At 42.6% G+C, this 20,057-nt stretch overlaps 1 protein-coding gene across 2 annotated transcripts in view; it reads right to left on the reverse strand.

Moving 5' to 3' along the window:
* The window catches only part of ITGAL (integrin subunit alpha L), a 50,193-nt gene extending 31,183 nt beyond the window's left edge, over positions 1–19,010 (reverse strand). Inside the window, exons 1-5 of one of the 2 annotated variants that reach the window (XM_033169901.1) lie at positions 18,760–19,010; positions 4,094–4,211; positions 2,103–2,197; positions 1,509–1,573; positions 808–922 (exon numbers count right to left, since the gene is read on the reverse strand). In XM_033169901.1, coding sequence (XP_033025792.1) covers positions 808–922; positions 1,509–1,573; positions 2,103–2,197; positions 4,094–4,211; positions 18,760–18,820 — 454 coding nt within the window. In that variant the 5' untranslated portion in view covers positions 18,821–19,010. The remainder of the gene's footprint in view (positions 1–807; positions 923–1,508; positions 1,574–2,102; positions 2,198–4,093; positions 4,212–18,759) is intronic. The other variant, XM_033169900.1, reaches the window with a different exon arrangement.
* Between the last annotated feature and the right edge of the window lie 1,047 nt (positions 19,011–20,057).

The following is a 20,057-nucleotide window of genomic DNA, read 5'->3' on the forward strand; positions in this document are numbered from 1 at the left end:
ATTTCAAGCAAGAATGGGCAATGTTTAAAGAACTAATGTTTCAAAGTTGGTTGGTTAGATCTTGTTGCAATTTTGTAATATATGAATATGATTCTTCATAAACAGAATATTATAAATATATAAATAAAATGGCCCGCTTAATACCTTCTCCCTATTAGCTAAATCAAATACGTGAAGTAAGTTGGTTTTCTTTTTTCCTTATTCTCTCTCTTTATTGTTTATGCATTGATACTCTGGAATTAAGAGTAGTATTTAAAATTTACTCATAACCTCATGGTATTTGTAAAGAGTGTAATTCTTTGTTTGCTTGTTTCCATTTCAATACTTGCATTTTCAATGTATTGGCATATGCATATCTATATACAAACAAACAACCAAGCAAATAAACAAGAGGGAAGCTGCAAATAAGTGTTGAGACTCTGGCTTGCCTGGCAAGAGAACTGGCAACTGGGTGAGATTTCCTGTGTTCAAACAGGAATATTAAGAAACAATAAACTGTTTCTTAACAGTCCATCGAGGAAAGGTAAGAGGTTGAGGTATTGTTTCACCTTTTAATCTACCTCTTCTCGGGAAGGAACTTTTCAAGTTGTATTCCTAAGAAACAGTGCTGACATTTTAGAATTGTTCTCTAAAGACGGAACTAATGACTAAAGAACTCAAGATGGAACTATTTTATTTAGAAATAAAATAATAGAAGCTTCTTCTGAGTTTCCAACTTTTGCTTAACCTGAGAATTTTCTGGGTGAAGGTTTCATAGGCTGCACCCTCCCCCACTGTGAGATCTGCCCAGGGACATTTCCTCCTTACTTTGGTATCCGGTCTTTATGCTCTCTGGGTTGCGCAGTTTGGCATCAAACAGATAGCAGATCCCGCTCAGGTAAAGATTTTTGTCACAGTACTCTGCGAGTCCTGGCCCACATGCCTACAGGGGAGGAAGTTTCAAGTAACGGGTGAAAAATATATATTAAAAAGGGTAAGCGATTAGATGGGATTACATAGGGACAAGGGAAGTTCTGGAACAAGGGGAGTCCATGGTCAGATGAATGGAGAAGAGCAGAACTCTGTGGCCACCAAAGATAGATAGCACCACCAAGAGGAAAGGTGAAGGGGTTTCCCAGGTGGAAGATTAAATTCTCCTACACAGGCCTTAAGTGACACAAACGGGAGTTGCATAAAAGCACTTCCCAGTGGATTGTGCAGTGAGGTCTGCAATTTGGGGTTTGCGCCAAGGCACCAAAATGTCTGGAGTAACCCTGGTCTCCTTTGGGAGGGATGCAAATTTAATAAACAATAAGGATTCTTTAGACTCTCATCGTAAGAGTCAAATGAATTTTGGAAAAACAGGGCTGTACTCAACTAACATTTCTCCTCACTTAAATGAATTGCCATTAATTTTAATGGGCCGACTCTGAATAAAAGTGAGTTGAATACAACCCAGAGGGGTTCTGCACCCAGTTTATGCTGCTCAAATTTACCCCCCCCTCCAAGCAATTCCAGCCCAGACTCACAATCATCTTCGACCCTTGCACGTCGCTTGCCAGGGTCATGCCAAGGTGGGACACCCCGGAGCCCCCTGCAAAGAGACATCGAGGTCAGATGGATCCATGCCAAATGAGACACACTCAGTGTAGACCCTGCAGATCTGTAGCCACCCCCCCTGCCCCCTAGATAGCTGCAGAGGCCTAAAAGCCAGTCAAGCCCCCCCACACACACACACCAAGGCAAAATGGCCGCCGTTTGAACAGGCTACCAGGGACAGTTAGGGAATCTCCCCAGAACCCTCTCTGACATGAAGATTCTGGAGCGTTTCCTCAATTCTTGTGGCATAATTCTTGTCAAGTTGTGGAAGCTCACTGAGGACTTTCTATTCAGGGTCTGCAACAGGGGTGGGGGACCTCATGGTTGGGTGCCAAATGCAGCCCCCCAAGCTACTCTTTCTGACCCTCAGGAGGACTCTCCTCAGGCCACAACCGCTCCTCAGCCACACCTCCTACTGGCCTCATGCTTGCCTGTATGGTGGATGAACAGGGAAGGTAAAACGCACATTAATCACTCTGGAAAGTTGCCTGAATGGGCCTGCATCCTAGTGTCCCACAACTCACCATCAAGCGGGACATTTTCACATGTGTCGCTCTGCATGTTACACTGGTATACTTTGCCTGTGGAGTTCTGCTCACCGGGGGCTCCCACAATGATCCTGACAAGAATTAATAGCAGGTGTTATGTAAAGATTTAACCTTTAAGCCGCAATTCCCAAAGTATGCCTTTAATGGCATAATTCCAGTTGTAATTATTTTTAACTCCAGGACAAGGCCCTGTTTCGTTTATTCTTCAGCAGCTGTCGTTTCTTAGTTTTATGGTCAAAGTGTACCGACACACTCGGTACACTTTGACCATAAAACTAAGAAACGACAGCTGGTGAAGAATAAACGAAACAGGGCCTTGTCCTGGAGTTAAAAATAATTACAACTGGAATTTGTTTCATACTTTAAACAACAAAAATAGAGGAAATCATTGTTTATTTTTGTCCTGGCCTGAGTCCTTGCAACCTTTCTATTTGATTACCTGTATTCCCCAAGGACTTCCAATTTTTTCATTTAATGGCATAGTGAGAGGCAGAAATCAGGCAGACAAACTGTTCCCCCCCCCCCCCCCGGAGTGGCAGTGAAATAATGCAGGGAAGCTGCACCATCTGAATTTCTGCCTGCCGCACAGCTCTTAGGGAGGCTCCTATCCATTAAAAAGGGGGCCAGCCCTTCCCTTCCCTTCCCACCCACCCCCTCCTTCAACTTTTCATTCTCACTTCTTGAAAAACACTGTGCAAAATATAAGGCAGAGTTCAATAAAAAAGGGGAACAGGTTGGGAATGCTCCCCCTCAACAAAAACCCCAACGAAACCAAACAGGATGTGAACTTTTCCACTCAGTCACAGAATATAAATCCAGAATAGTGAAAGTCGAAGTCACATGTATGGGATTCCTCTTTTCCCAGGCAAAAATGTTGCTTTGTGCCGTGCAAAAATGTTGCTTTGTGCCGTGGGGGTTTCTCACTTTGGGCAACTGGGGCACCGCCCTAGAAGAATCCTGTGCCCCCTCAGTCCTCCACAATGCTTCCATGTTCAGTTGCAGAGAGTGGAGGCTTCACTCTCCAGCTTTTCCCCATCAATATTCTCAAATCAGCCAATCCGCTCTTTTAAATTCCTAGCCGAAAGCAAACTATCGCTATAGCCGGCGTCCCACCTGCTGTCTCCGTGGAAGAAACAGAGCAAATGCATCAGTAAAATATGTGATATGCTACCATTTTGCTAGGACATCTGGTCCCCAAAAACTTAAAAGTTTTGCCTCCCCACCTTATTTTCCCAGTTTAGGTAGTTGTGACACTTGAATATACATAGGGAAGCAGTTCAAATCGACAGAGGAGGCAGGGCAACGGCAACCCATAGCCAATGACAATGCTTTAAAATTCCTTCCCTCCAATAAAAAAAGGATTCACACGAATGCCTTTCGTTAAGAGACCAGCTTAGGCCATACCTGAAACTGCCAATTGTGTGGACATAGACTGCGTCACTATATAATTTAGTTACTAGGGGACCCTAGTCTTAGTTGCATCTGGGTGGTATGAGGAGTTTCTTGCTAATGTTTTGTACTTATCGCAGATAGACAATTAAGTTTTTGTTCAGCTTCCTGACTGATTCCTCCCTTTAAGCAAGTGTTCTACAACCTTAGGTCTCCATATGTTTTTTACGACTACAACTCCCATAATTCCCAGCCAGCTTAGTCAATGGTCAGGGATGATGGGAGTTGTAGTCCAACAACATATGAGGGACCCAGGGTTGAATAATGCTTCTGCAGGGCATCCACAGCACCAACTTCTCTTTTGCCTTTCACAACAGCTTGATATTTGGACATTTAGCAGATGAAGCTTCCTGCTGTTGGGATTTTTGTCTGGCAGGTGTTTAAAGCATTAAAAAAAAACTATACAGGGGGACAGGGGGACGACACACCAACTGTAACCACTCATTTCCTACAGTTAGGAGAAACCCAATACAAAAATCCTTCACACACATCCCCTGGCATGTGGACTGGGGGATTACCTAGTGTCAGGGCCTTCTCCAAACTGCAGGACCTGATATCCAAACTGCTTGCTGACATTGGAGGAGAACAGGGCTACTGGAGAGGTGTCAATATTGTCTCCCAGCGATGGCAATGGACCTGTGGAAAGAGGAGGTGCCATGTTTATTGAGAGTGGATGGAGTAAGAAGAAGCAGACCAGAAGTCATCTTCTTGTCATTTCCTACTGCACCTAAGTTTTCCAGCTAGCAGGGGGGCGGGGGGAGGCCTAGATTGTTCCTGTGCCATAGATAGCAGTTTGATTTGAATAAATCAGAAGGCAAAGTATTTCATGGCATGGAGATAAACATTGTTACCTAGTAATATCAGCAGGTCATGCTCCAGTTGAATGCACAGGAGCAGAGCAGAGTTGGTCAACTGGCAACCCTAAACCACAGTTCAATTTCCTCCACAGGTCTGTGGGAAGAAGAGGTTGCACAACTGAAGTGGGTTTGGTGCTCTTGTGCAATAAACCTGTTTATTATTATTTTTGAGGTATGGGAAGCAACAATAAAGTGCACTGGGAAGTGTGGAATGACAGTGATGTCATACAACCTGTGGAAACAAATCAGAATGAATGCTCAATATAACAGAAATTCTCCATGCAAATTTTGTGCAAACAAATCAAGACAAATGCTTAAAAAAAACAACAACAGGTTATCTGGGAGATGGAGTCAATTCTAAGCTTGACAACCTGACTGAGTCCATCAGACAGCAGTTGAATACACTGCAAGAAAAAGCTAGGCCCCTTCTGCACTATACTTTTAAAGCAGTATCGTACCACTTTAAAGAGTTAGGGCTACCCCCCAAAGAACCCTGGGAACTGTGATCTGTTAAGGGTGCTGAGGAGATCCCTGTTCCCCTCACAGAATTCCCTTGGGAGAGAGATTGATGGTTAAACCACTCTGAGACTTACAGTTCTGCGATGGGAGAACAGACCCTCTCAGAACCCTTAACAAACTACAGTTTCCAGGATTCTTAGGGATGGGCACCATGACTGTTTAAAGTGGTATGATAGTGCTTCAACTGCATAGTGCAGATGTGGCCCTAGATATAACAGGGCCATTCCCATTCATTTCCCATTTCTGCTCCATTCACAAACTGAACGGGAAGCGGTGGCCTATTTTTATCTGAAATGGAATGTGTCTGAGAAAGGTGGAAGCTCAGCGGTGGAGCATTTGCTTTTTGCATGTAAAAGGTCCCAGGCACCATCAGACCAATGGTCTGGCTGTGTGTACAGCAGCTCTCTAGCTCTCTCTCTCTCTCTCTCTCTCTCTCTCTCTCTCTCTCTCTCTCTCTCTCTGTGTGTGTCTGTGTGTGTGGCCAAATCCTGCCCTCCCCTCCACAATGCTTTTTGTGTTAAAAAATAAATAAATGCACCCCACTTGGGTTGTGGCTTCATTTTAAAAACACAGCTCCCTTGTTACATTCAATTTGATTATAAAACCAAACGGGGCTTCAAATGAATGAATTTATTTACTTCTCGGCCAGGCCATTCATTTCTCATTCTTTTCTTTTGAGATGAAAAACTGAAACAGCCTGTACCAGGTCACAGAAAGGTTACGGGTGTTGGAGTTGGTATATGCAAATATGTCTGGTTAGTCTTTATCTCTTCTGTCCTAAGTTAGGCGAAACCGAACCTTTTGAAAAAGGAATAGAATATGTGAAAATGTCGCACTATTTGGATGGAAAACACAGAAGTTACAAGCAGGAGAAGAGCCGCCTCTCACTGAAAGCAACAAGAAGGAGGGTATTTTAAAACTGCCTTTGTGGCAAGGGCTCTTTCTAATCCACCTGGAAGCTGGCATGTGATGTCTGGTGCCTTGAGGTAGTTGTAGACTACACAAAATGTTGCACTGTTTGCATGGAAATGGACGAAGTCACAGGGCACAGAAATAATCTTTGTTGCTGGGGCTTCCCCGCAAATGTGAAGCTCCCATGTGGAAATTTCCCCTACATACTGGCTAAGTCACCTTGCGAATCTGAAGGAGGGGATAGCCCCAGCAACGGAATGAGAACACACCGCTTTTACGCTCTCATGGACAAACCAAGATTCGCAACCACAACTTTGGGTGCATCATAAAACCACAATACAAATTGAAACTAGAGATTGGTGCTTGCCCTTTTGTGGGGGCTGGTTCAATTCAAATATGCCAAAATGTTACAGTGCAGGCAGCAGCAAATTGTAGTACATACTGGAGATCACACAGAGGTTGGCTGCATGCGACAAAGGAACTTGAGCCGGCCTTAGCACGAGACACAGTAAGGCAACTGCCTCAGGCAGTGGGAGCAGCAGCCCTCCAGCCGTTTGCCCTGAGGACCCTAACTGATCCCTTCCACTGGAGTACAGAGCTGTGTGTGCCCCCTACACTAGGCTTCTGCCCCTAGGTGCGGTAGAGGAAGCTAACTAGTCACCAGTGTTGAAGCAAGATTAAACTCTCAGTCCAGTGGGTTTCTGTACATGGATTGGGGATGGAGAACGTGCAGGTGGAACACACCATCTTGTCCTCTGCCTCAGGCAGCAAAATGTCTTGGACCAGCCCTAACAAGGAAAAAAAAATATTATCTGGGCTTTGAAACAGCAGCTGATCCTTGAACATAACTAGATGCAAACTAATGTGGAAATGTGGAGAAGTGAACTTAAATGAGAGATAAGGAGAAGACACAATTGACACTTCTGCCTGTGACCTTCCTCCAACAAGGGAACCAGACTGCACCCTTGAGAATTCTCCCCACTTGGGAGCATTGGGGTCCCGTTAAAAAAACCCCCAAAAAACTGTTTGGCAACAATGTCTTTCCAGTATAATCCAACAGAGAAGTAGGCAGGGGGAACATCATCGTGGAGGATAGGCTTCCACGGAGTAAATGAATCGTGTAGATGAGAGGACCCTTTTAGATTGTTTGAGGATGTTCAGCTCTGCTCCTTGGCTCCTCCTGACATCGGTCACGCAACACCAGGACATCCATGCCAGGGGGCCCCTTAATCATGCTGAGAAGCTGATGCCTCTGTTTTGCATACAGAGAATTCAAGGTCCAGACTCTATCTTCTTCAACTAATAGGATGTTGGGTAGCAGAACTAGGAAAGACCTCTGGCCGAAGCAATGGGGAGCTGCTTGTACTGGGCTAGATGGATCAACAGGTCAGCTTTCTATATCCAAAGTCACCACACTTCTTTTAAGAGCTCAGTCCAAACCCTTGGTCCTGCTCTGTAGCTTCCAAGCCTTCTCTTTGAAGGTCTTCAGATGCGGGAGTGCAGGAAGAAGGGCTCTCTGATTTTATCTCTCCATCTTTCACACGGAAATTAATAGGAACTCACACTTCTTTAAAAAGACATAGCTATTTCACACTCTTTCTAATTATAAGCAAGCAGCATCTTGTGGGTCCTGCAAAGGTTTCACACTCAAATATCCTTCCGTGTAGGGGGATTTCTATTTTTTGAATCCCCTCTCAGGTAGGCCTCTCTTTTTCTGTTTACTTATCAATGCATTTCCCTTCATCCCAAAGAAATTGTGAGGAGGATAACAGCTTCAGAACTGTTCTTTTTTTAATTTAGATTTCCCGTCATACAATTTAATAAAAAATAGAAATAATACATAACAGAAAAGAAACATTAAATCATTATACATTAAAACATTATACAATATCCAAAAAAGAAAAAGAAAAAAACATAAAACCAAATTAAAATGAACTCAGCACCCTGTTTAACTTCCCTCCACTGCTACTTGTCTTCTTTAGAATCAATTTTACTCTTATCATTGCATTCTGGTTGTTTTATATAGAGAAAATAGAGAGAAAATAAAAAAAAAACCGCCTCAGAACTATTCTAATCACGCAACAGTCCAAATTTTGGGGTGGTTTTTTCACATGCTAACAAAAAAAACACCTGCCACTTTCTTTGTTTACCAGCTGACTGGAATCAGGAGATATATAATGAAAGAGGAAGGATTGCCTTCTGTGTTGAAATATTTGCAGATAAACAAAAGTGCAAAGGCAGCAGTCTGCCAGGAATGAAGGCTTTACATTTGCATCAGGATGGATCAGATTTCAGTATTTCCCCTTTCCACAGGGTTGCCAACTTTTTAATACTGGCCCTGATCCTGTGGTTTACCTGAGATGGAGATGATGTGACAGGAAAAGCTTCCTGTGCTACTGTTTTGGCATATCTGGCTGCAGTAGTGGCCTCCATGTTTTGGAATGAGCAGAGCCAGTGAGAAAGTTGGCGTCAAATGTTCTTCAAACAAGAAGAACCAATAGAGTCAATTACAAAAACATTAGAAGAGATTTTTAAAAATGGTGAAATAGCAGATCTTAAAATTAACAAAGATAAAACCAAACTCCCGGTAAAAAATATGATTGATGAGAATAAAAATAAATAACAAAATATATCAGGTTTAAAGATCGAAAAGAAGGTTAAGTAGAAGAAGAGTTTGGATTTAGTATTTAGGTGTATGGTTAACAGCAAAGAATATGAATCTATATAAATAGAACTATTTGAAAATCTGGGAGGATAGTAAAAGAAAATTGCAAATACAGTATGAGGTAGAATGAAACTTTGATTTCTGGGGGGAGTGTCAACCACAAAAATGAATGTATTACCGAATGTCCCCCCCCCCCCCAATCAATACCAGTGATCAGCAAGACAGATTGCTTCAATAGCAAAAAAAAATATTTCCAAGTATATCTGACAAGGGGAAAAAAACGAGAATAAAATATAAAATAGTGATAAGACACGAAAGATAGAGGTTTCTCCCTGCAGGATATGAGATTATATTATGAAGCATCTTGTCTGTGCTGGTTGAAGGAATGGTTGCTATTGAAGAATCCACACATTTTAGATTTGGAAGGTCACAACAATATTTTTGGTTGGCACGCTTATCATCTGTGGTATGAAAAGTTGAAACCATATAATTAGGAAAAAATGTATAGAATATGGGACAAAAATAAAAATTTATTGGAAACTAAAACACCACTTTGGCTTTCACCTTTGGAAGCAATAGCGGTGAAAAATAAAACTATGGTGGGAAGTTGGGCGACGTATAGAAATTTATTAAGAGAGGAGGGTGGAGAATTTAAATTAAAAGAGTTTAAGGATTTACCAGGATGTTAACAACATGGTTACAATATCATCATTTGAATGAAATATTTTAAAAGGATATGAAGGGGGGGTGATATGAAATGAAATCTTCAATGATACACTGGGCAATAGATGTTGCTCATACTATAGAAATGGAAGCATGGGAACAATTGTGGAATACAGTTATAAAATTTACAGCATGTTATGGCTTAAGAGAAAATTATATGAAAATGTTATATAGATGGTACCTAGCACCTAGTAGATTGGCAAAAATGTATAAATCAAAGTCAAATAAGTATTGGAAATGTAAAGAGAAAGAAGGCACTTTTTTCACATGTGGTGGTCTTGTAATAAGGTTAAGGCTTACTGGGAAATGATATATAATGAATTGAAAAAGATGTTTAAGATAACATTCATAAAAAAAGAAGAAGAAGCGTTTCTCTTGGGAATTATAGGATTAGAACTACCCAAATAGTATAGAAATTTATGTATGTCTGTGATGACAGGTGCAAGAATGTTATTTGCCCAAAAGTGGAAGGATGAAGAGGTCCTGACGAAAGAAGATTGGATACAGAAACTAATGGAGTACGGTATACAGAAATGGCAAAACATACCAGAAGAATAAGAAATCAAGACAACAAACTTTTTAGAAAGGAATGGAAGTAGTTTATTATTTACAAACAAACTGTAAACAGATCAAGACATTGGCAGGATTATTGTAAAAGCCTGCAGTTTTAAAAATATATATGAGATATATATCAGGATAGACAAATAAAAGAATACGTTAAAACAATTTGGAGTGTGCAGGAAAGGATGAAAATTAATGTAAGGAGCTGCAGAAAGAGAGGGAAGGGAGTCAAAATTTAAAAATTTAAAATTTGGAAAAATAATTATTGTAATGTATATAAATGAAAATTACACACACACAGAGAGAGAGAGACAAATGAGAAGGTCAGCCATAACACATGTGCAATTCCTTGCCAAGTATTCAAAGGATTGAGAAATTGGGTTTAGAGCACGGAACAGGTACCTGTGGCCCTCCAGATATTATTGTACACCAGCTCCCAGCAGTGCCATTAGTCAGTGATGATGGGAGTTGTAGTACACCAGCATTCTGGACTCCTTTTCTCCACCCCTCATAAAGCTCCAAGCATTTTTTAAATTTAAGACCTTCACGATTTGCTGTTTTATTGTTTGTACACCATACATTCAAATCACATATTCCACCCCTCCCAGGGAATCATGGAAATTGTGGTTTGTTAAGGGTGCCGAGAACCGTAGCCCTGTGAGGGGTAAACTGCAGTTCCCAGGATCCTTTTTTGTGATTTACTGTAAATGTATGGTGTGTACAGGGACCCAGGTGGCGCTGTGGGTTAAACCACAGAGTCTAGGGCTTGCTGATCAGAAGGTCGGCGGTTCGAATCCCTGCCACGGGGTGAGCTCCCATTGCTCTGTCCCAGCTCCTGCCCACCTAGCAGTTCGAAAGCACGTCAGAGTGCAAGTAGATAAATAGGGACCGCTCCAGCGGGAAGGTAAACGGCATTTCCGTGCGCTGCTCTGGTTCGCCGGAAGCGGCTCTGTCATGCTGGCCACATGACCCGGAATCTGCCTGCGGACAAACGCCGGCTCCCTTGGCCTATAGAGCGAGATGAGCGCCGCAACCCCAGAGTCGGACACAACTGGACCTGATGGTCAGGGGTCCCTTTAACTTTACCTTTATGGTGTGTACATAGTCGTTCAATGTTCTGCTCTTTTAATGCTGTTTACATTATTTTTGCTATATTGTTTTATTTGTGTGTTGTTGTTTTGCAAACCTTGAGCACAGAAAACAGGAGTGTGAAACAGAGCCTGAGTCCATCTAGCTTAGTATTATCTGCGCATACCAGCAACAACTCTCCAGGATTTCAGCCTGGGGACAATCCCTAGAGATGGCGGGAACTGAACCTGCACAGATGCTTTGCCACTCAGCTCTGACCTTTTCCCAAATATAGCTGCTCGGAGTGCTCCTGGTCAGGATTCCAGCTGCTCCATTTCCCCCCGCCACCCTATTTTATGTCCCACCATCATAGTCAGACAGTAAAACAGCAATGTAAAATCACAAAAAAGCCAATGAAAGTGAACAAAGAAAAAAAATATCCAGGGATTCAAACATAAAACAAGGTCCAATATTATGGGCTAGAGAAAGCCTGGGCGAAAAGATCAACCTTATCACAAGAGAACTGATGCAATGGATGGTTGCTGCTTCAGGTATGGCAGAGGGAAGGGCATTGCACAAAACAGGGGAAACAACAGAAAATGCCCATTTTCAGGTCACTACTCAGGGATCATATTATTCAGGGTGCGGTGCCACGGGTAGAATTTGCCCAGACGATCTAAGTTAATGATCCAGCTGTTTTGGGACTACAACTCCCATCATCCCTATCTAACAGGACCAGTGGTCAGGGATGATGGGAATTGTAGTCCCAAAACAGCTGGAGGGCCAAGTTTGGCCATCACTGATCTAAGTGATCTTACAGTACTCTTTCAGGTCACCTCCTCCAGAGTTGTTCAGGGCTGATCAGCAGCCAGTGCAGTTTCCCCAGCACAGGTTTGATTCTGTATGCTCTCCACTCTGCAATCTGGCCTTCTGCGCTGATTCTGCCCCAGCTGCACGTGTGCAAGCCTTGTGCTGATGCAGTTCTGCAAACCTTGGAGTTTCCTCGAGTCTGCCGATCGCTCCTTCTTATGTGTGGGCGCTGCCAAACAGGCTTCCACGGCAATCGGTGCCTGAGTGCACATCTAATTTCAAAACAGAAACTTCCCTTCCAAGAAACCCCAGCTAAAGGCTGCCATTCGTTGTAGTGCTAATCCTGAGATCACTTAATACTAAGATCCGAGTGCCCAGAAAACAGTGTGGACTAGGCAGCTGTTATGCTTTTAATGGTCGCTCGATCTGCAGATCACAAAAATCAACAGCAACAAGTGACGATTTTCACAGCATGGAGAGAAACGTCCTTGTCTGCTAATCTCTGGAGATCGTTCTTTCGGGCCAGGAAACAAACACAAAACAAGCAACTTTTTAACCACCCTAATGATCTTTTACTTATCTATCATCACAGTGTTTTCTTTCTAACAGGAGTCTTGCTAGATGTCATTTCCATTCCAAGAAAAATGACTGTACTCTGCCTGGCAAGGTGCTCTCACAAACGCAGGAATCCCCGTCCCCCCCAGCAGTGGTGCTGTGGAGTGACACAAAACATCTTGCTGTTGCAGGTTATTTAAGACCTTGGACTTTGTGGTCTTATGGAGGAGCCCCTCTTTAGATGGTAAGGTTGCATTTTTTTTCACTTCCATAGAAACGTGGCAAGCCAGCAAATGTCAGGAGGTGCCCTGTGCATTCAGCTGAGTGGAAGACCCCTGGACCACATCTGCCCCAAAGTCCTGCCCTGATGATGTCACTGCCACCCAGGAAGAGAGCCAGCAGCCTTCCTGCCTTGGCAACAGATGTCGCCCACCTATCAGGCTGCATACACACCGTGCATTTTTAAACCACTCCTCCCTACCACCGCCACCAGAGAATCCTGGAAACTGCAGTTTGTTAAGGGTCCTGGGAAGTGTAGGTCTGCAAGAGGCAAATGATGGTCCCCAGGATTATTTCGGGGTGTGGAGTCAAGTGCTTTAAATGTATGGTTTATGCAGCCTTGGAGAGAAATCGACACACGCGCACATCATTCTGGTAAGAGGGCTAGTTGCAACATTTCCTGATTCTGACCCCCTCTTTCTCCCCAGCCACAGATGAAGGGCGTACCCCTGCTTTCTCACACCCTGAGGGTTGCCAGCTTCTCAAGCGGTCGCTGTAGCTGCCTCTGCCTTTATTGATGACACCTTGCTGTACAAACAGTTGCAAAATGGTTCTCAAAGGGTGTGGTGTGGAAGGAGAGGATGGCAAGTGTGGCAGGAAGATTCAAGAAACATTTAAAGATTTCAGTATAGTATAGTTTGTGTGCATACACACACACAACAGCAGCAGCAGCAGCAGCAGCAGCATCCAAGCCTCCCTTCAAGAGCATTGGCTACACTTCTAAACAACATACTGTTGCGAACAGGGTTTTTCCAACTCTGACCAATATGAAGGGTCAGAAAAGTGAAGCTTCTTTAAGTTGCTGAGATGAAAGTTTGTCTCAAATTAGATCGAATATAAATGAAATTTCCCAGCAAAAGCAAACTCACACCTCTCATTCAGTTTGTATACATACTTAAGGTACATAAAGGCTTCTGTAAAATTAAATTTGGGGGAAGATTCAAGTTGTTACGTAGCTGCCTTGTTTTATACTTTATGGATGTACCGCGGTCATATTATAAAGTAGTTGTGTCATGCGTTATAAATCAAGCACTGTCGGAAGTTGTTTTCCAATGTATTTCTAATCAATGAAAAATCTGGTGCGGCACGAGCAAATTTTTATTCTGAAAGTGTGGCCCAGAGAAACTTTTTTTGAGAACCGCTGCACTGACTGAAAATGTTTTATCTCCATAATGCAAACTTTGACTGCCAGTTCATATATTAATGCTGGTGGGACCTTCTGTGTGGTAAGCAAGCACTCTGCTTTGCGGCTCTTTTGCACAACAAGCTGTTAAAAGCACAGGAGCAGGGTGTGTGGGTGTGGGTGACTTGAGTCAGCTGGAAGTCATTGCTATTCTTCTTAACCAGGGAGGAAATTTTGGGTGATAGGCTGTTTTGTTTCTTTTTTGGTTTTTCTTCAGTTTTGACTAATGCACTCATTTATGGATGTGATTCCCCACAATATAATGCGTTTTTGAATGTTATTTTCACAAACGTCTTAATTTGTATGCACACTTTCTCCTAATATATGCATTTTTGTAAACGTTTGCTTGGAGAAGCACGTTGTCGCAACATCCAGAGAGGTGTGCACTGTGAAGGATAGATGCATTTCAGTTCTCCTAATTGTTCTGGAACATGATAATCTGATAGGTTCGGTTTTAAATGTGAACCGAATCGAATTTCTCCACCCATGCTGGGAGATGGTGGAGCAGTGACTAGTTAGTTTAAATTTATAGTACGATGAACTCGCAAACAGGATTTGAGCTATGAGCAACAGAAGTAATTATAGTATCGTTATGATTGAATAAAAGACAGGGTGCAGCAGAAGGGGAGAAAGAACATGGAAAACGGGGTGCAAAAATAAGAGAAAATACAAAATTGTGTTTTGATTGTACATGTTAAAAATGTTGGAACTTAATAAAACATAATTGAAAAAGCAGAAGAAAGGCAGGAGCAGATCAATCTCTCTCTCTCTCTCTCTCTCTCTCTCTCTCTCTCTCTCTGCCTCTCCAAAACACTGATGACAAGTTTTGCAGGCAACATCCCTGTGCTCTGGGCTGCTGCTAACACAACAGCAGCACCTGTAAAGTATCTGTCAGCTCTTAAGTTGCTGACAGTGGCAGATCACACCAAGATACCGACAGAATGACTTGATGTGCGTTCAGCCGACTTCCTCCCTGTGGCAGCAGCCCAGGCTTTTAAGACCCACACTGGTGAGAAGTGAGGTTTGCCTGAAAGTAGGCTTGCGGCCTTGTCACCGCCGCCACCAACACTACTGTGAGAGTGGTTCACACACTCTTGCTGAAGCAGAGGCGGAGTAGGGACAGCTGAAAAATGACTGTAGGCCAGTGGCAGGGCATCTATACAGTGATACCTTGGTTCTCAAACGCCTTGGTACTCAAAACAACTTGGAACCCAAACACTGCAAACCTGGAAATAAGTGTTCCGGTTTGCGACCATTTTTCGGAAGCCGAACGTGCGCCGTTTTGAGTGTTACGCTTCTGATTTGAGTGCCACAATTCCATTTTGAGTGTTACGCTGAGGTCTGTCTGCTTTTGCTATTTATTTTGTGTTTTTGTTTTTTGGCTCTCTTTGTTTTTGTGACTGTGTGGAACCCAGTTCAGCTACTGATTGATTGATTGTGTGACTGCAGTAAATTGTTTATTGCTTTCATTTTCAGTGGTCTCGTTAGTAAAATTCATTTAAATTGCTGTTTTAGGGGTTGCTTTTAAAAGTCTGGAATGGATGAATCCATTTTGCATTACTTTCAATGGGAAAGTGCGCCTTGGTTTTGGAACGTTTGGTTTTGGAACGGACTTCCAGAACGGATTAAGTTTGAGAACCAAGGTACCACTGTATTTCTATGAAAGATGATGTGATGATGGCGATGAAGACAGCTAGGGGATAGTGTAGGCATTGTGTATGTTGGTGTGTTGTTGTAGTCTGATGTAAATGAGGGTGTTCTTAGTTGTGAGGCAAAACCTTGGTTTTACCAAAACAACCCTATTTATACAGGGTTGCTTTGCCTGTTTTTCTGGTTATCATTCAATTGCTTTCTCACTGCTGTTGCTGTTGTTGTTTTGCATTTTGGACATGTATCATTCTCTCATTTTGTGGTTTTGTAACATGATACTATGTTTTAAATTCTGCCTTTTAATTTTTCTCCTTAAGCGCCCAGAGTTTATAAGGAAAAGCAGCACCCAATTTTTTCAACATCCATGAGATGAGAGCATCTACATGGCGGGGTGAGTGAATTGGTCAGAGCTTGGCTGCACAGCTGGGATCTGAACTTGCATTTCTCACTGAAACACTCTTCAGGCCAAACTGCATCTGATGTTAAACGTGTGTTTTGGCATTGTGTAGATCTTTTTAAAAATGAAACAAAAAATTGCATATGTAACAGAAAGAAAAAAGTAAGAACATTGGCTCACAATAATAAGAATAATCCATCAAACCTAATTTAACAGAATGTATAATTTATTGCTTGAGTGGCATACAAAAGTTGAAATGGTAAAAACTGTAATGATTGATTGGCCAAAGGATGTAGGGCACAACATCATGTTAGTGGATTGGGAAAAATTATGGAAAACAGGTATAAAATTTTCAGCATGTAATAGTTTGAGAGAAAATGTCATGAAAATGATGTATAGGTGGTATTTAACACCGGTTAAGTTGGCAAGAATGTATCATGGACAATGTAACAAATGCTGGAAGTGTAAGCAAGCAGAAGGGACATTTTTTCATATGTGGTGGACGTGCCCAAAAGTAAAAGACTTCTGGGAGAAGATATACAATGAATTGAAAAAGGTGTTGAAAAACACATTTAATAAAAAAAAAAAACAGAAGCCTTTTTGCTGGGTATCTTAAACCACGAAATCCCAAGAGAAGATAGAACAGTCTTTATGTATATATTGCAACAGCAGCAAGAATATTATGATGGACTATATGGAGCTTGCTGAACTGACCGGGAAACTCCGAGACCAGAGGGATGATGCGGTGGAGAAAGACTGGAACAAATTTAAAGTATATCTAAAGAATTATGCTAAGATTTCTATTTAAAGCAATCAGGAAGAAACAGATAGGCAGCAGATATGGAAGTTAGATACGAAGTAGTGATAGATGAAGTAATGTTAAGGCGTTAAAAATTAAGAGAAAGTTTTTTTATACTAACATTAGATTATAAAAAGGTAAAGAAATTACTAAAGATGTTTTACAAGGAAAGCAGATGGAGAGGGCGTGAGGAAGTCATTATACAATGTTATAAAAGAGGTATCTGAAGAAGTGTGCATGCACACGAAAGCTCATACCAGGAACAAACTCAGTTGGTCTCTAAGGTGCTACTAGAAAGAATTTTCGATTTTGTTTTTATAAAAGAGGGTTAGCTAGATTTAATTAATTGTTTTTATTAATTTTTTGTTGTGTATTTTGTAACGTTTTTTGTTGTATGTGTTGTTTGTTGGTGTTCTTTTTTGAAAAATCAATAAAAATTAAACAAAAAACAAATCTAATTTAAGCATACATATTAATATAAGCCATCCATTTGTAAAAAATAAATAAATCCAAATAAGACCAATGATAACAAAATTCTGTATATGTTCAAATGTAGAAAGGACAGTAAAGGTATTCAGACCACTGAATAATGGACACAGAGTATCCTTCCGATATTCACTCCATACATTTAAAGCCTGCTTATAGCACTGTTAAGAGTCATGGCTTCCCCCAAAGAATCCTGGGAACTGTAGTTTGTTAAGAGTACTCAAAGTTGTTAAGAGACCCTTCACTGAGATACAATTCCCATCTGTCCCCCCGGCCCTCGCCAGAGATTGACAGCTCTGCTACAGATCAGAGTAGGATGGGAACAAGAGGTAACCCCATCTGGGGGTTCTCTACACCTCTGAAGAAAAGTGGAAGCAAACCTCCAAATGCATATCGTCAAGAAATAGCTACCGCTGAAAGCAGGAAGTCTCAATGGACAGTTGGTATAACCCATTCTGGCAAATCTGTAACTTGCACAATTATTAAAGTTGGCTGCTAATTCGGTTAGCGGAAGGAGGAACTAGGAAATCAAGACTATTAGGCCATCTAGCTTAGTATTGTCCGTACCTCAGAGGCAGGGAGCCTGTAGCTCTCCCGAGGCCCTTGGTCTAAATTTCCATCATCCACCCTCATTATTGACCATGGCGCCTGGGCCAAGGGGCACTGCAGTCCTTGCAGGGCTACAAAAAATTAACTGCCTGTAGCTTAACATGGATTAGCAGCAGAGCTCCAGAATTTCAGACAGGTGTTTCCCCAAGTCCTTCCCAAAGATGCCAGAGATTGGATCTGGAAGCAAAGTATGAGCTCTGCCCCTGAGCAAATCTGATAAACAAGTTCCAGAAAGCCATTCAGGACCTCCAGATGACGGAGAGCATCTGGACCATCGATTTGGCCTACCTGATGCGTCATTTTGGGGTGAAGCATCGTTTCTGCACACAGACCCTGGGGGTGGACAAGGGCTACAAGAACCAGTCGTTCTACAGGAAACATCAGGGATGTCCAACCAGTAGATCGTGATCTACCGGTAGATCTCCAGCTGATCCTGCTAGATCACGGGGTCCTTATCGTGTACAAAAAGTTATGGGGGGAAAGCTAAAAAACTCTGTGCAATCTTCCCCAAAAAAGCTCAACAACTCTGGGCACTTCCCTCCTTAAAAAAGCTCAACAATTCTGGGTAATCCACCTACCCCATGCATGCTCCTCCTCACTCCAATGACAATGGGTAGATCACTGCCAGTTTTTTTTATACTGGGAGTAGATCAGTCTCTTGGGAGTTGGATATGCCTGCACTAGATCACCTGTCTCCTTTAAAAACCTTTGTGCCTCCTTTTTATTTCTTCTCTTACATTCACACCCTGCCTTTCTTCTGTCAAGCAACCCAGAGCATTGCCCATGTGGTTCCTAGGCGGTCTCCCATCCAGGCACTGACCAGAGCTAAACCTGCTTAGCTTTACCAAATTAGTAGCCTCATATAACTGCACACCATTCCCTGGAACTCTCCGAGAAAACTCTCCCTCCCTCCCTCTCTCCCTCTCCCTCTCTCTCTCTCTCTCACACACACACACACACACACCATGCAGCAAGCAATTCACCCCAGCAATTCCCAAACCTGCAAAGGTCCAATCTGCCCACCCTACCTAAACATGGTATCTGTGCCAGCAGACCTTCTTTCCAGTCTCAGTCAAGACAGAGAATTCCATTTGAACCAATTCCGACCTACCTTGAAGAGCCAAGCTGATCAGCAGTGCCCGAAAGTAGACTGAAAGGTGTAGGCCAGGCATGCTGGGTGGTGGTGGCAGCAGCAGCAGCAGCAGCGTTATAAACGGTTCAAGAGCTTATTTTCTGGAGGGCATGACTGGCAGGAAGGCGCCAGATGGATAATTTGATCAACCCAAGAGACAGATTCAAGAGCAGCAAGCGGCTATGACAGAAGATGAAGGAGAGTGGAGAAGAGGTGAGACTCTAAGCTTCCAAATCTCAAAACCACACTGCTACTTTCGCTCCCCCACGTGGTACAAAAAGGAAAGGGTATGATGTGGGCAGGAGAGGAAACGCATTCTGCACCCGAGGTGGGTGATGAAAGACTTTGAATATGCATGTGCGCGAGGGGTGGCACCTGCGCAATGAGGGAAGGAGCTACACCAATGCACACACACACACACACTGCTGTGACTTTGCCATCTGATCATACTGTGAATGGACCTGTAAGACTGGCCAGATAGGCAACATGGATTTGAGCAAAGGAGTCCCAAACATTTAATGTTCATTTCAAGGCTATGGATGCTTCCTGAATGACAAATCACCCACAGAGACAAGTCTTACAGCAGTGCTATACACTGCTCTCTGTGTGTGTGTGTGTGTGTGTGTGTGTGAGAGAGAGAGAGAGAGAGAGAGAGAGAGAGAGAGAGAGAGAGCGCGCATGGGGGAAACGGAAGTTGGCAATATGTTTCAAAAATACATGTAAGAGTGAGTGGAGAAAAAGGCAATGTGGTTGTGGGTAGACTTTTCAGCAGAAAAACTGCCAGAGGGGGACAGGGTTGAAAGTTCCTCCTCCTATAAAAGTCTCCTGAGGTTGAGTGCAGCCTCTGTGGCTGTAATGTGTTTTTTTAAAAAAACAAAACACGAGGTTAAAACAAGAACTTGTGGGAATAGCGATCAAGTGGGAAACGGGGGAGGGTCTTTGCAGTCGTGGTTCACTCGAGTAAAGGAAATAATGTTATCCGAATGTTTGACTCAGTACAGCAGAGTGCTAAAAGGGCAAAGTAAGAAATACAAATTTCTGCGTATATGGTCTTTGATTGTTGAGTATATAAACAAAATCAGTATATTTATCGCAGTCACGTTTCGCTATGGAGAAATCAACTTCGTGAATGAGCTGTTTTTGTGTGTGTACTTTTATGACGCTATCTGTATTTGATGAACTGTACTCCAAGTTTTGTTTTGTTTGTGTTTACTATTCTTCTGCGAAAATCGATAAAATGCCTATTTCAAAACAAGGAAACAGGCTTGCAGTTGTCT

Source organism: Lacerta agilis, chromosome 14 (genome assembly GCF_009819535.1).
Source record: "Lacerta agilis isolate rLacAgi1 chromosome 14, rLacAgi1.pri, whole genome shotgun sequence".
In the NCBI taxonomy this organism is placed as follows: Eukaryota; Metazoa; Chordata; class Lepidosauria; order Squamata; family Lacertidae; genus Lacerta; species Lacerta agilis.